This window comes from Botryllus schlosseri, chromosome 9 (genome assembly GCF_051294905.1).
Source record: "Botryllus schlosseri isolate E-star chromosome 9, Bs_hap1, whole genome shotgun sequence".
Lineage (NCBI taxonomy): Eukaryota > Metazoa > Chordata > Ascidiacea > Stolidobranchia > Styelidae > Botryllus > Botryllus schlosseri.
In genome coordinates, this window is record NC_137244.1 from 12,000,520 (window position 1) to 12,017,221 (window position 16,702).

At 40.9% G+C, this 16,702-nt stretch overlaps 2 protein-coding genes across 4 annotated transcripts in view; both read left to right on the plus strand.

Moving 5' to 3' along the window:
- The window catches only part of LOC145446552 (alpha-1,3-mannosyl-glycoprotein 4-beta-N-acetylglucosaminyltransferase A-like), a 257,727-nt gene that overhangs the window by 226,898 nt on the left and 14,127 nt on the right, over window positions 1–16,702 (plus strand). The gene's annotated exons all lie outside the window — the stretch shown is intronic.
- The window catches only part of LOC145446523 (glutamate receptor 2-like), an 85,238-nt gene that overhangs the window by 4,597 nt on the left and 63,939 nt on the right, over window positions 1–16,702 (plus strand). For all 3 annotated transcript variants that reach the window (XM_080324852.1, XM_080324853.1, XM_080324854.1), the window contains exon 2: window positions 7,384–7,512. In XM_080324852.1, the coding sequence (XP_080180978.1) occupies window positions 7,384–7,512 (129 nt within the window). The remainder of the gene's footprint in view (window positions 1–7,383; window positions 7,513–16,702) is intronic.

Genomic DNA, 16,702 nt, shown 5'->3' on the forward strand with positions numbered 1-16,702 from the left:
GCCAAGGCAAAGACTTCAGTTGATATTCATTAAAATCAATGTGTCAAAATCAAATCCCGTATAAAGATAATATGATCAAGACTAGTTAGCAAATATACAGCACATATCACCTAGCTGCATTTTCACCGCACTGCTACGAAAATCCATCTTTATCATTCTGCTGTAGTTGTCAGCAGCTACTAAGCGAGTAGTGAAGCAGCAAGAAAAGTCTGACAACAAATATTACAAAGTGAAACAACGCAGATCAATTCACATAAAGCTGCTTGCAACAAACAGATTATAGATAGGCATAGTCTCTAACGATCAAGATTCAGAAGCAGCATATTTTCTTGTCCACTCCTTGGCATGCTGGTTGTACTTCTGGCGATCTGTCTTGTACAATCGCGCAATTTCGGGCACCAATGGGTCATCTGGATTTGGATCACATAGCATAGAAGATATAGACAGCAGTACTTTTGATATAGTTAATGCCGGGGACCATTGCGTTCTTAAAATGTCCAGACATATACTTCCATTGCTGTTTATATTGGGATGGTAGATACGGGTGATGAAAGCTACCTTTGGCGGTTTGAACGGATAATCTGTCGGAAAATGAATATCGAGCTGGAATAGTCCATTCTGATAAGGGCTCTCAGGTGGTCCATGAAGAAAGGCATTCCAGTGGAATAAATCATCTCTCACGGGTCCTGCACTGCATAGACTGGGAGGATCTTTTGTAAAATCTTTCAATTCCTTATTAATTCTCTTCAGCGCCATTTAGTATACTGGAAATCCTAATTACCTAAGTTCTATTTTCTAAACAATCATGAGAGTAGTTAGTGTTCCTGGTTAAGTACGAAAATGATGACTCCTGTTCAGTGAACGCAACAACAATAGTCTACAGCTATGAGCGAAACATTGTGAGAGGTGCAGATTACAATCACTAAGCAGTCGTTGTGGGCAGAAAGAAGAATCGATATTGATATAAATAAGTCACACATGCCTCCTATACTTTAGATCAGTGGTTCTTAACCTTCCCACCATCACCCCCCAAGGGGCGCTGGCGATTTTGAAGGGGGCGGAAATGCTCAGGGGGCGATATGGGGGGCGCTGGGCTCAGGGGGGCGTTGAAGAAAATTGGCTTCACAGTAGATGATGTGGTAGTAGCTAGTAGGACATATCCTCAAGGAGTATTCAGAACAAATTAACATCACAGAAAACATGTCAAATCCCGACATTTTTGGTCGCACTACGAGTCGATGTTTGCTACATATGTTTTCATAAATTTACTGGGTTATTATAATTCATATAAAACAAATTGCGCGTACTTTTAGATCGTAAATTTCCCGTTATTTAAAACACTGCCGTCACGCTTGCCAGGGTTATTTTCAACAAAATGTTTCGAATTAGGTAGCCTATTATATTCCTCAGCGCACAGCGTGTGAAAATCGAAGGAGGCCCTGTATATCACTTTTGATTGAGAGTGAGAGCCCCTTGTACATAACATAAGTTTTGAAGCTTTGTGCACGAAATGAATCACTAAATATACCTGTATTTGAGAGCTGCAAAATTAAATCGTCAGAATAGGATGATATTATCTCGTTTTGTGGTTCACAACCTCACAAGAACGTTATATAATATGAGTTGCTTTGTATGGAATACATTCATGTTAAAATTAATAACTGGGTACAGTACTAAATTCAGTGTGAGCAGATAGATGCATCCCATTCTCAGTTGACTTGCAAAATCCGAACCACAGGGTATATGAAACCGTACCCGATTGTTGTTTTAACAACCTTGATTAGACCCTGAATATACCAATTATTACATATTATTATATGGTTTATTATAGTCGAATGGTCCTCGAGCGCGATTAAAGCGCGAAATATTTCCAATACCAAAGTCCCAAAAAGACCAACTGAACTTTGACCTTTTACCAAGACCGAAACTGCTGCTACCCAAACCCACGATCCGTTAGCTCGAAGGGTGCCCTAAATTTTGTTGGTGAATGAACATAAATTAAACATGTTATGACGACTTCCCCACAGAAGAATACGCATAATTATAGAACATAGAAATAGGCATTTCGGCGTCGGCCATTACCACGCCACGATTCGCGAAGACATGAAGTTCCGGTGAATATGGGACTCCGAGACGTTTGTCAAAAAGATCGTCAGCGAGAAAACCTTAGCCGAAGAGGATTGCCCGTATGTTGAGTGTAAACTTCGATGTATATAAGTCTAATTGTCCATATGTGATTAAATCGCTCGTGCCGAATTATCATGCCGTCGCAATCTGCACCCCACAGGACAAATAACATCCATCACAAAAATTATTTGCAAGTGACGAAATACCAATTTTGAATCGTGTGCTAACTTTAGTTTAATACGTTTATGCGTTTCAATATATTTTGACTATATAGCGGACAAGAGGTGACAAACTAGCATGTAACGATTTAATTGTACCAACGGGCACGCCCGAATATGTTCAATTATTAATTACATGGCCTTCATTTTCCAGTACAACAGCTCACTCAGCGCTACTGGTAAATTGGATTACGTGGGCTGAGAGGATAAAAAGTTTATAGTGACATATATATGCATTATGCAATTACAACCTATTTCATTCATTCATGCATTATAGAAAATTTTGGCTCCTGGGCGACCAGGCCACATAAACTTTGCTGACCACCGAAATCATGCGGCGGGGTTCTTGGGGGCGAAGCCCACACGAGTTTGGTTTATCACGCTATGGGAGACCAAGATTATCATTTGTTTAGAGGGGCTGACGAAGTGCTGTTACGGCCCTCCCTCTGACCCATTGTCTTTATTACGGTCCTTACAATATGAAGTGGGGGGCGCCGGAGCACGATAATTTTTGAAAGGGGGCGCTGGAGGAAAAAAGGTTAAGAACCACTGCTTTAGATTTACATACCGGTACAATTCATTCAACATTATTTTCATTAAAGATTATTGCATTGTTATTACACTATAATTATACTCGAGCATATTGAATGAAATGAAATATTTGTATCACTACAGCAGTTATCATTCATGGACAAGACAGGATACATTGCATTAATGTATAGTCCTGAGAATCTACTATTCATAATACAATGCTATAATTAAGTGGTGTCAAGTGTATGTGGACTGTCATAATATCATTTGGAGCAGGGACAGGCAACATACTGCCCGCGACGCGATTTTGAGCGGCCCGCGGAACAGGTTTCGCACGGTCGTACATAAAATTTTGGCCCGCGGCCACAGACTCCCGTAATCCCCGGCTACTTGCTTACCATGTCCAATTTCAGTTCTTCTTTTGCGTGCGTGTGTGTATGTATATCGTGCGAGAGTGGATCTTACGTGTATCGTCATCAACACGAGAACGCTTGCATAACTGGCATTTACACATGAACTCAAGCCTAATGAATTGATATTTCGGTAAATTTGAAAAAAAAATCAAGACCCTGGTTCGCTTGCAATGCAGTCTATCAGAGGCGAGCAACATATGACCCACAAAAGGATTTCAAGTGTCTTAACGACAGTTTTCGGTTTTACATGATAATATGGCCAGTCTGCCGCGATTCTCCACTACTTGATTGCCTGCTACGTCAAATTACAGCGACTGACTAGCCTATTCTTTATTTTTGCTGACACAGATAATAGGGATTGTTAATTAATCTTTAGTTCTTTGTTTTCTTTGTGTCCTACATGCAGCCAGAGTTCAAAGAACGTTTTGACAACTTTGATTGATCACAGATGTCTCATTGACTTCAACAGCTATTAAAGTACATTACGTTAACAAATTCATAGCGGTATTCATTGAATACTGCTTTGGTCTCTATGCTTCAAACTGATCGCTTACATTAAATACGATTAATCCTAGGTGGATAAATACGCGTTTAATGTATCGATTCAGGTATCCGGCCCGCCGACTGCAGAAGTTGCCCGCACCTGATTTAGATATATACGGTATGAACTTTCAGAGAGTAGATGGAAGATGGTCACAATATTGTCTATATTTATAGACAGAGCAGCACCCAGCTCGATCAAGTTACCACATCAGCACTGAATCAGTATTCAACAGCTTGAAATCAGTATAATTTTGATACCATTCTTGTCGATTCAATGTAGCCTACAAGAATTACAATACTGAATACAGTGAATAAACGAAGAAGTCAAAACTACTTGGTGAAGTCAATCAATGAGTCTCCCGCCCACCTTCGCTTTTACAGGTTATATCGCCACCTCCAGTCAAATTTTATGTTTGACAAAACAATAAATGTCTGTCTTTCCCTACAAATATAGCAACTAAAATGGGAGTACTGGTAAAACTTCTAAAACACATGAATACCCTCCTATTAGGCTCACATCTCTCCTCGAAAACGCACTTGCTAGATGCACTTGTTCTGTTCACCAAATCATGGAGTCTACGCTACAAGATTAGGGTAAATTGTACAATACAATCAACAAATAATCATATCTCCTAATATATCGGACGGAACGACACCAGTATTGTACATGTAAATCGCGAAGTCACAGAAAGAGGAAATAACACGGTTCAGTTACTTTTAATGATTACATCATAGTTCGCGATCACCACAACACAGCCTTCACTGTCTGGGTGACCCCACTGACCCCACACATACAAATTTTAAGTGAGGATATTTGTTTTTCTTGTTTCTACGTACTCTTTTTCAAACAGGTCGGTGTCACATACCTACTACGCGAGGCTCATTTAATAGGAATATTATTACAGAAGTATCGAGTATGTCCATTGAAATACTAGCCAGTCTTCAGGATTACCGGACCACGATCTAACATCGACCTCGCCCTCCGCCACATGCCACCTCATTTTGTCGCTTGCGTCTTATATTCTCTGCATTACTTTTCATTCAGTGTGCATGCCTCTTATTTACTTCGCCTAGGCTAAGGTGGGTGTCTGATCTTAAAGGCTACTCCAAGTCGTTTCGACGCCTTCCTATCTTTTCATTGTATCACAGTCTCGTGATGTTTTGAAACGATGAAAATTGATTATTGATGATTGATTGATTGATTGACGGTCCATATCGACCAGTAATACAGAATTCGGCTTCTGTTGAATTGTTATTTAGCTTGCGTTTCAAGACGATTTTCACATGTTCTTATCCATCATACGTACAGACACATCGCTTAATATTTTAATGTTTTATCCATTATATGGGATTTACTGGACATATCTCGTTCGGAAACCGTGTTTCATTTTAGCGTGTTTCTTTATAGCTACAAGGCAGTTTTGTGAAGGACCGACTGTTTTGACAACTTGCTAAACTTAGTGTTGTATCGCAACTAGACGGCCTATTGAACCTATAGAATGTAAAAAATGTTTACATTCTATAATCATACCAATTTACAACGTAGCGTTGTAAATTGCTATGCTATAATTGAACCGATCAAACTATTTGTTAGCAAATAAACTCTTCTTCGCGTTGCTCAATACAATTCCAAAGTTATCACTCGATGTCACTAGAGATTCTTTGACTTCCTGTCCTTCCAACCTACTTTGCATATTTAGAATTTTTATCCTCATCCTTGTAGTTTATAGTTACCATACGTCCTCCTTTAGGAGGATTTGTCCTCCTTTTTCAGGTTTTTGAAAATGTCCTCCGATGACGCCTAAATGTCCTCCTTTTTGGCAATTCGTCCTTCTTTACAGCTTTTAGAGCTAAGAGGAGATAGTGTAATGGTTACGATAAGCGCCCACCAAGCAGACGGACCGGGTTCGATTCCTGTCGGAGGTTTATCTGGTCTCCTCTTCACCGGCCGTTGCCGTTCTTACGGCGACAAAAAAGCTCAGTAAAAGACCCGACGAAAGAAAGCACTCACAAGGAATGGAAAGAACTAGTAGAAAGGGTCCCGGCTTCAAAGAAGATCAACATCGAAAAGAACTGTGACATCGGGCACTCTAGGCCGAGGTGGATGTTAGAGTAAAGGATCGCTACTGATGCGTGTCGTTCGACATCCTCCTATCTGTTCATGACATCGCATTGTGTCTTATCGCATTGTACATTGTGTGTGACTTGTTCAGATAAAAATAATAAACCAACAATGTTAACTAGATTCGAGAGAAAATGGACATAAATGACGCCAAATAGTAATTTCGTGTTTCGAACGAGAGTGACGACCCCTTTTTTCCAACGTAAAGTGCGAAAGAAACGCCGCATTTCTGGAGGAGTTGACCTTTTTTATTAGTCAACCGACCACGAAGTGGAAAAAATTTACCATTTTTTCAGAATTTTCCTCCGGTATTCTAAGTTGGAAAATTTTGAAAAAAGTGTCCTCTTTTCCTGATTCCAAAATATGGTAAGCCTACTGTAGTTGTAGTCGCACAGATTTATCCCAATTATCAAGTAGGGCGACTGCAGTGTGTTGACAGTGGTTGACAAGAGACCCTAAACTAGGGCTATCATACGTCCTCTTTTAAGAGGATTTGTCTTCTTTTCAGACATTTTTGAAAGTGTCCTCGGACAACGCCCAAACGTCCTCTTTTTTGAGAATTTTGGTTAAAAATATAGGGCAAAATGCGACTGAGATACAGCAAATCAGCACTGAAGTAACGCTCTGGCGGCTATATTTCGGGAGCTGAGCCGGAATGTTGACTTTTTTTTTAGTCAACCGACAACGAAGTGCAAAAATTTTACCATTTTGGGGGGATTTTACTTCGGTATTGCAAGTCTGAAAATTTTGAAAAAGTGTTCTCTTTCAGATGTCCTAAATATGGTAACCCTACCTTCTGGTTACGCCCCACACCAATTCTGGTCGCGCACAATGTCCCTTCGAGCTTCACTCGTAGGCATTCCGCATGAATGGGACAGTGGGTCGATAAGACCTTTCAGGGTGCGACATTTTCGAAACGCCGATCTTTATCATGACAGGTCTTGCCCCAGTGTCTGCGGTTCTGGTAATCACCTTGGTAGAACTGCTAGATTTCCGAAAAGGCGGGGAAGTATAGTCGACATGACTTGGCGGATTCCATGAATCAAACATGTAGCCTACTTTGTTTTTCTTGGTCTCTTCAACTAAGGGGGGCATGTGTATTCAAAGTCGCTTGGGTAACAAAATCGCTTATGACAGAACTTATTTCGCGAAGTCTAAAAATTGGCTTAAAAGGAATTTTACCTTTGGAAATACTTTCTGGCTCGACCTGCGCCCATTGCCCTTTGGATGAAAATCGAGTCCGCCGGTCAATTCCACTGAAAAAGAGCAGCTTAATAAATAGTGAGCATGGAGCACACATAAGCAAAAACATGGGCCCAGCGCGGTGAGCACTGTTACCGGTTCGAATGAAAATATATGTGCGAATATTTATATTATTCCAGAGCGAGCTGGACAGAAAAGCAGTCGTTGACTATCCGATATCTTACAGTTGCGCGCAATCGTAGATCTGTTGCGAAAAATGAGTTGGAGCACACTAGCGATCATTTCCAGCGAGAGTGATTACACCCGTCATGCCAGCGAAGACTTGAGAAAATACGGCGAGAGCATAGGAATCACGGTAAGCAAATTCTTTTGGTGCCTTTTTCGTTATGGCGTATAAATTTTTCATTATCACGTCGAAGAATTAGAATTCTTCAACATAGACTAAGAGAGACAGGTGATCGTTGGGATGAAATAGTGGCGGTAGGATCAAACGCTGTCGTCGGCCTGTGCGCACTTTATTAATACTTAATACTTTATTACTTCTACCTAGTCCTAATTTCTATGTCATCTATGCCATCAAACTATCCGTTGGGATCGCAAGCATTCTGGTTGCATTTTGTGATATGACGATACGGAGGTGCGGAATTTTTCACTACGATAAAGGGGGGGGGGCATGTCTAAAAAAAGTTTGAGAACCACTGGTTTAGAGTACATTTGTATTTGTTTTTAAACTCCTACCATTTTCTTCCACCGGATTCCTTGAAATATTTGTTCGATGATTGAAAATCATATAGCCTACGATTCAGAGGCGTGGTCAGGATGAAAATAGTCCGGTAAAGTGCCATTGACCTTTCGATAATACTATTAGGTTAGTCCAGAAGTTCAAATTCCAACCTGGCGACGTCTGATCAATACGCATATCTGAGATCGCTTGCCCTATACTCTTCACGACAAGGAGCGATTCATGTGAGCCGCTCGTGGTTTTTCAAGGGTGCTTGGAATGCTTTCCAGCTGGCTGATATAGCATCCGCAAATCGTTATCGCCTTTCTGTTATCGAAGCACGGCTAGTAACCTGTATTGAATCTGTCGTGTCCACCATTATGCGAGGATATAGTGGTACATACCTCGATGTGTTTACATTACTGTAATAACTTAGCTGGCTGGATAGCAGAACAGCTGATCGGATCTAAGTCGGATTGCTTGCTAATATGACTTAAGCTTATCTGTCGATTCTCGTTACCAGAGCGAGAAAAAGTTTACGCAGGAAAACTGGTCGATCCGAATCTATAACAGCCAGAAATTTTTCTCTTATACCGATGCAAAAAAAACATTAGTGGTCATTATTATATGCTTAGCAGAATATTTTGTTTGGTTTTGAGAAGCAGGTAAACCGTCATAACAGAATTGGATTTTACTGGTTATATTACTCACATTACCAAATCACATATTTATTAAACCCGTAGCCGTGTCTGCGTGAGCTAATCCGCTCTGATGACCGATGTGACGATTTCTCAATACAAATGACAGCTAATAGCTTTTAATGTGCACTCAATTAAACTCAACTATCGACTAAATTGAAATCATATCACTATGTAACTTATGGCTTATAATGTATAATCTAGCGCAGGCCGCTTCACTGTGAGAATGGGCCATCAGGGGGAGTTTTGTGATGCTGTGTTTTGCCCAATGCTCAATCGAAGTATTTTGGATTAAAAAGCTTATGTCAGTGTTTGAAATTGCTTACTTTTGCTCATGTGCTTAGCTGCTTACGCGCCTAACAACTTAATCAGCGATGTGAAAAGTCAGTGCGTTGGTGTGCAGAATATGGTGAGTGTGAAATATCGTACAGCTTGAAGGTTGCAATGAAAAATAGGATTTAGACATTGCTGAATGAGACTCGATTCTGTGACGTAATCTCCGTTTTCACTTTTCACCCCCATAGTGTCCAAATTTTCGTCCTGACTTCGTCTATATCATGACAACAGGAATATGGTCTCAACGTTCTTCAACGCATTACATTCGCGTTGTTTTCGCGTCTGTGAAATACGCTCTGCATTGCGGTTAATCTCCCGTATGAAGGATCTGATGAGTGGTTGATATAGTGACTTTGCTGTTGGCTAGACTCTGTTATTATGTAAAATGCCGGTAAATTTGACCATTGAATTTCATTAAATTTTATTCAGAAGTCTTCCGAGATTTCACACATAACTGCGGCATTAAACTAGTTGTAGGTTACTTTCAAACAGTTTGGTACCGTACTTGATGTTGTACTTGTAACCAGACAGTGAACTCCACACTATCGCACAACACTCACAACGCTGCAAATTACGATCCAAAATTCTATATCAGTTCCTGATATGATGTTTTACTTCACTAATTAATGGAAAAGCTTTCCGATTCATGGATTTTGCAATTGTGTTATCAAACTTAAATATATTTAGCGGACCGACTGAGAATTTGACCCGAACCGCAGTTGAAAACCACTGTAATAACCGGTGCTCCCTCTGCCTCTATTGGCCATCTTACCGATTTTGATACATCGTAAATTCCATCATTCTGGACACCATTAGACGTCGAGATCATTTCAGTCAAACTTGTTTGGAGCTGTCGGCCGCAAGTAAATGAGTATTGCACTCGATCACGGCTGTCACTGTTTCTTTCACGCTGTTTTGTCGCCCTTTTGTGAAATAATGCACTCAAAACGGATACTGAATAATTCAAGTAACGCTGCTGTGGTTTGTACTGAATGACGTGCGGCGCATCACCGGAAAAAGAATTCGATGTGGTGCGAGTCGAATGTCAAGTCGCTGTCATGCATTATTCCGTTTTTCCTCCTCTGAAAGCTCCAAATTGTTTGTAGGAGTATATAGTCTGAGATCCCGACCGCACGTGTGGTCGGCCGCTGCTTGCGGGTTATTGCGGTATCTTTGTGGCGCCTTACGTAAACTTACGCCGAGGTCCTAGGAGTTGTTTACTTCACTCTCCTTAATTCACTTGCAGTCCGCGTCTTAGTTGGTTTCATTTCCCTCCACATTCGTTGCTTTTTATCAGAGCTGGTCGTAGTAGTAAGCGTTGGTCTAGTACCGCGGAACGCCGTAAATTTTTACCCCGTTACAAGTACAAGTATCGTTTCCCAAGATATGTCAAGACTACTTCACATGGAAGGACAAAATGAAGGCATGAGATGTACTCAATTTAATACGTAAAAGCGGATTGTTCGACGATTCGCACACTATAGCACGTAATACAAGGTGGCTACTTTTGAAATTACAAGATGGATCTTCGCGACAAATGCAATACAACTAATGATACAGAAAATAAGTGTAATTGCCCATAATAATGCAGTCACGGCAATACACAGGCTATTTTGTACACGCAGTGTTCATGACAATTTCTCTCGAAACAGCTCCGCAAGCTAATCCTAAAACTACTTTCTACTTTACAAATTACAAATCTTAAAAGTAAGTACTTTTGTCAAAAAATTTGAAGTTGAAGTGGAAGTAACATAACCCTATCGAGTAAGTAGTACAAGATAGCAAATACTTCTTGAATACTCCGAAAATTTAGAAAGTGTACCTCGTTACTGACAAGTGTGACCATCTATGTTGTTTATCACCTAACGCCGTGCTGTATAACTACTCCTTCATCATTAAAGGACGAAACATGTTTTACGATGCATTCTTTGAACGTATAGTGTACGTTGCTTGGAAAATAATTTTGTTTAAGTGCCTCGCTCGTTTGTCGACCCCGATTATCATAATGACATGTCTTCGCAAGGAAGGGAATCTTTTCCCTGGAATGGGATTTATCCTGTCTTCAATTCCTCCGCTGCTCATGCTCCGTGTTTTGCGTGTATTATGAACCTGTAGATCAGTAATTGAGGTAGAAATGGGTCGTGTGCGGTGATTTCTTGTGAAGTGAAGTAAGAATTAGATTTTGTTCCCTCGAAAAGCCTTACAATATCAAACCACGGGGCTTTGCTGAGGATATTGTTGCCGTAGTACTCCCGATCCACACCGAGAATACCAGATGTCGCTAACACGCGGACCGCGGGGTCATATTTAGCGGCCCGCGACTAGAATTGACATTTCGGAAATAAAGCTAAATAAACATTTGAAATTCTGGAATTTGACTGCAGTCTCAAGTTATTGATGTTGTCGTTTCCAAATAATCCATTCTCATGTGCCCAACATTACTATTCGTCACTAGCTTTGGCTTTGGCGATGGAAACAGCATTCCATCGAGGGAGAATAATCAGCTGATATGAATGGGCTGGTCCTATTGCCCTGACGTGCAATGTCCCAAACAATGCCAAGACCGAAACGCTTAGAAAACGGCATAGGGAAAAAAGGTTCTTAAAGTGGGGGGAGCGCCCCTCTTGTGGGAACGTGACAGCATCTGAAGGGGGCGTGGAGCTGCGGTCAACTGAAAAAAAACTTCGATTTTTTATTTCCGTCACTTTCCCTCATCAACAGTCGTAACCTTCCATGCCATCAAACAATCCGTTGGGATCGCTAGCATTCTGGTTGCATTTTGTGATATGGCGATAAGTGGTAGCGTAATTTTTCAGTATCATAAAGGGTGCGTGTCTAAAAAAGTGTTAGAACCACACAAGATCAAGATCAAGCTTAACGTGGAGATGGTCTTTCAGCTAGTATCGTATCTCGCTAGCCTCAATATCGACTCCTTATAGTCGCTGAAAAGCGTTTCCAGGTATCGTGCACAGCTCAGAGTTCAAAATAAAGTGAAATTGATGATAATTATGATTTTTTGTTGTATTTGTATTCGTTCTCTCTCTCTCTCCGGCTTCTTGATCGGTAGGTCGTGGGTTCGATCCCCGGCCGGGTCAGACCAAAGACCTGATTAGTAACACTTTTATCCATGACTTCCCTGCTTGGCGCTCATGCATTACAGGGATAGCATGGAGGGGTGGTGCATGACTTAGAAAGCCGTAAAGGCTATAACTGTACGTCTTTGTCCAGCGGCATATACACATCCTGCACTCGTGGTATGCATATGCACAGATCGTGTGTAACTGTGTATGTGTATCATGAGTCGGTGTATATGCCGCAAAAACATCAAGGACAAAAATGAACCACGTCCTTTCCTTTCCTTTCCTTTCCTGGTCACTATATGCCCGTCGCCTATATGCACGTAGAGTTCTAAAACGTGGTCGCCTAGTTTATATCGATATGGAATTCATGCGGTCCACAGCCGCTACGAAATTTGAAAAGTGGCCCGCGACCCGTTTTGAGTTGACGAGCCCTGAAGTAGACGAATTTTCGTATGAAAACACCTTCTAATATGAATGGTAATCTGTGGCTGTCTTCAAACCTTAGAAGAGGCGATATCGGCGTATAATCAGAGTGACCACAGTTGTCATCGATGGTATTCAACTAGTAGTATAGTAGTAGCATTAGTAGCGTCGTCAATTTATGCTCAATTACAAGAAGTATAGATTTCTCAGTAACAGTAGTCTATGCCTAGTTTTCCCTAAAAAACAAAAACTGTTAAATGGAAGTGGAATTATAGTTGAAAACCATCGCCATTGGAGTAAGTATGGTGTATAGTATGTAGTATAAGCAAGCAAAACGTTCACGAGTACTTCGAAAAATTAGAATTGCTTTGTTACTGACCAGCGACCACCTATGCGTGAAACATAGGGTTTCTTTGTCAATTTAGCGAATTTGTGACTATATCACGCCATCTCCGCCAGTTAATTGCCCTTACCGTAACACAGGCCATCACCATATAAAGATTAGATAGTTACCACGATCCTTGGCGGATTCTCCGCGTAGACTGAATTCACTTGCAGACAGAAATTTGCCCAATGCATACGCCCGCGCGTCGGAATGGCGCTTTGAATTTTTCTGTGATGCGAGGCCTGCGGTCGCCTTCCCGCGGAAATCTGATCAGTGGGAATTGACAAGGTCTCGATGCCCGGACTCATTGCGCATGCGATTTTGAATTATTGATGAGGAGGCGCCCTTGGTTATTATATAACGCTTTTTTCTGGATGCAGCAAATTACATGTCTTGCAATCCTAATGCCGCTGGTTGAATCGCGTTCCTTTAAGTAGCGTGATGCTCTGATGCTGATACACAGTCAACGAGTGTCTGGCCACTGACCCGGCGATGATCGGAATAGAGCTGGGATTTATTTTATGTCTCATCATATTGTGCGGATTTAGCGTTTGATCTGTGATGAGTATATAGAGCTGTCAGGATAATGAAATTCTTCAAACATTTCGTATAGCTCTATCAGCGCCATATATTTTAACAACTTGCAGTGCTGAATAGAGAGTGGCAATTCAGCAGGCGTCTGTGTGGAGGTTGATAACCAGGTTAACCACTTCTAAGGTCAACGCCGAGATTTTGTCTGCATATTCAGAAATACTCTCCGCATTATACAAGTATATGCTTGGGCCTTGTCAACTCATCTGATCCTCATATTTTAGCCATTTTTAGCCATATTTTAGCGATTGTGAAAATGGGGCACAGACTGACAAAAGATCGCGATATGAGATAAGTTGCTGTTAAAACTCTCGCCTCGACATTCTCAACCGGTGTTTACGGGGGTTTGCATCAGCTTCAATATGGACAGTGAACACGTCATCTTGCCTCGCCGGGCTGAACGAGCAATATGCACGACTTCGATTTGATCATTTGGCAACCTATACGTTTACTATATCTGAGAGGTCTCTACATAGGTGTTTTCATTAATAACCCTTTCTTAAACATTGGTTAGCGTTAGATCGTATAACACGGGGGTGGCCAACCTGCGGCCGTCGACACGTAATTTAATTGGCGACCGTCGACATGCAAATTGACTCCCGAATTTTTGGGCGATTATAAAATTAACCTTGAAATTTTCTTCACGCTGTGCGCGATTCAATGCGACTTTCATTTTGAATTTTAATACAGTAGCGCTCTCTGAAAACTGAGCCCCACAGTACAGATGTAAACAACAGCGGAAAATGATGCGCTCCATATAGAAAATTCCATCTTGGAATCATTTCCTCCACTCGAAGGAAATTTGTTCTGGTATGGTTGGCGATTCCAATATATTTCCACTATAGCAGTGGTTCTCAACCGGGGGTCCGCGAAGCCTCAAAATAATTGATAACCAAATTTGTATTTTTTTTAATTAGAAAAATCACGAGGCAGTTTCGCTTCATCGAGCACTAGTAAAATTCCAGAGCTCACATCAATAGAATGCCGATATGAGGTGAAATATCCTATTGTGCAGACTCATTTTAATTGATAAATTGCCAATAGCCCACTGGTACAAAGATTTTGCTGTTTAATTAAAAATTTGGATTATGAATAAAATAGTATTTACGGTGACCAATTCTTTAATTATTTATTATAGTGGTGCCCACCGTAAATACTATTTTATACAAATCCAAATTTTTCGATGGCAATAACTCCGTTTCCACTATTTGGAATTGAACCAAATTTGGTGAACATCGTTTCTATAGACAACATAACACTTTCATGAGGTGAAGAAGAAAATTTTCAAATTGTTTGTTTGAATAGAAACTTTCTTCTGTAGCAATGCGGCTACAGGTTGGAATTGAACCAAATTTGGTGTGTAGGCTTCAATTGGGTAACCTAACAATTTTATCAAGTAGCCAGTACGATTTGAGAAAAAAAAGTCATTTTTGAAGAGCCCTATTGTACAAGTGTAGGCTACCGTACATGCGTATTGCGTTTGAAATTGGCCAATTGTATATCAAAAGCCCTCAAACGAGATATGTACAAGATGCGTCTCGCACTTCTGAAGTGTACTCGTTGATGTCGATATACCGAGGATATAAAGCTCTAGCTCAGTGGTTCTCAACCTTTTTGACTTCGCGGACCCCTTTTTGACCGCCACGTACCCTGTACCCTCGTGGACCCCCTCAAGTTTTAGTTCAAATTTAACTCAATTATGGTGCGACGTCAACTGTCTTGTGCCAATATGAACTGTAAGCTTGTAATAAACAGCGACAAAATGACTTTTATTGAAAATAACATCATAGCAATTGGGTAGACATTTATCATTTCATAGCTAATTTTGCAGCTGTAATTCTTTAGGTACGCGGTCTTGAAAATCCTGAGTGAGAAAGAGTGTCGAAAATCCATTTCCACAAAGATAGTTGGAGGCTAATAGAATACTAACGCGTAACTCTTCCAACGACACTTTTGGTGTGATCGCAACATTTATGGCACCAAAATGAAGAAACATTTTTAAGGAAGATATCACGTCCAGCCTAGTCATTTTTATCGAAAGCATCTCATCTTGAAGTTATTCTGGAATAGTGGTTGTGTATGTTACAGGATAAAATCGATTTCGTGGCGAGATTTCAATCCCTTCATTGGGACAAATGAAGGAGAATACTTCAGAAGTTTTTTATTTCAAGCGATTGTTCACTAATTTGATGACACTGCCAACTTCAAATCGTAAAGGTCTCTCCTTATTTTTATTTTGTCCACAAAACGTCTCTAAACACCAATATGTTTGTATTAGTAGGTTATTGGCACTTTGGCAATTAAATGAATTTGGACAGTAGGATATTTCATGCCACACGATTATTCTGATGATGTGAGTAATGATGTTTTAGCAGCTGTGGTGGAACACTGCCTCATTCTTTCCCTATAATTTAAAAAATTACAAATTAGTTTATCAATCATTTCGTAAATTTGGAGGTCTCGCGGAGCCCCTGGAATTGATTCGCGGACCCCCGGCCCCGATTGAGAACCACTGCTCTAGCTGAAGATGTAGGATAAAACTAGGTATGAAGTGACGTCACGGCCATACCGTGAATTGACAATCATTATGGAGTCACAAAATGTACGTAGCTGCGTCACCCTACCGACTCAGCATACATTATCATTGTGTCACTTTATATCGGCAAACAATGCAGTCAAGATGCTATATTCCAAGCACATTACCCCTTTCCGGTGGGTTATCTATACAGATGGGTGGTAAGCGCCGGGTGTTGTATTTTGATGCACCGCATTCAAGTGGTGACTTGCCACGAAATGGTACGTTTCAATCCTCTTCGGAGATACAGGTTCCTTACGCGTCCATCGCATCGCACACGTAACGAAATTGTCGCACACGTTCAACAAGTTCATCAAATCGAATAAAAACGACACTAAATTCCCAGAGGCGATTTTCGTCGTTACGTGTAACTTCACAATCATTGGCTGCGGTGATTGCTGATCTCGAATCAGTATATAGTTCCGTTTTGTGGCATCGCATCGCGCTGTGGCAGAAGGGATATTCTCAACTGCTGGAGATCGTGCATGCGTTTTAATGCAACTTCAATGTGTAAAGTGGATTGTTATATATGTCGCGCGCTGACGTAATTGTATGGCGGAATATCACGCATTGACAGTTTGTTTCATAGAAGCTGTACCGATGCATCGTTGAGGTCAGAATGGTTGTGTATCAGTGTTTGTGTAATAGTACAGCGCTGTCCTTGGAAAGTTTTGTGTTTGGAATACGGTAGGATACGTTGAAAATCGATTGACGACGTCTGTACCGTAGCTGAACA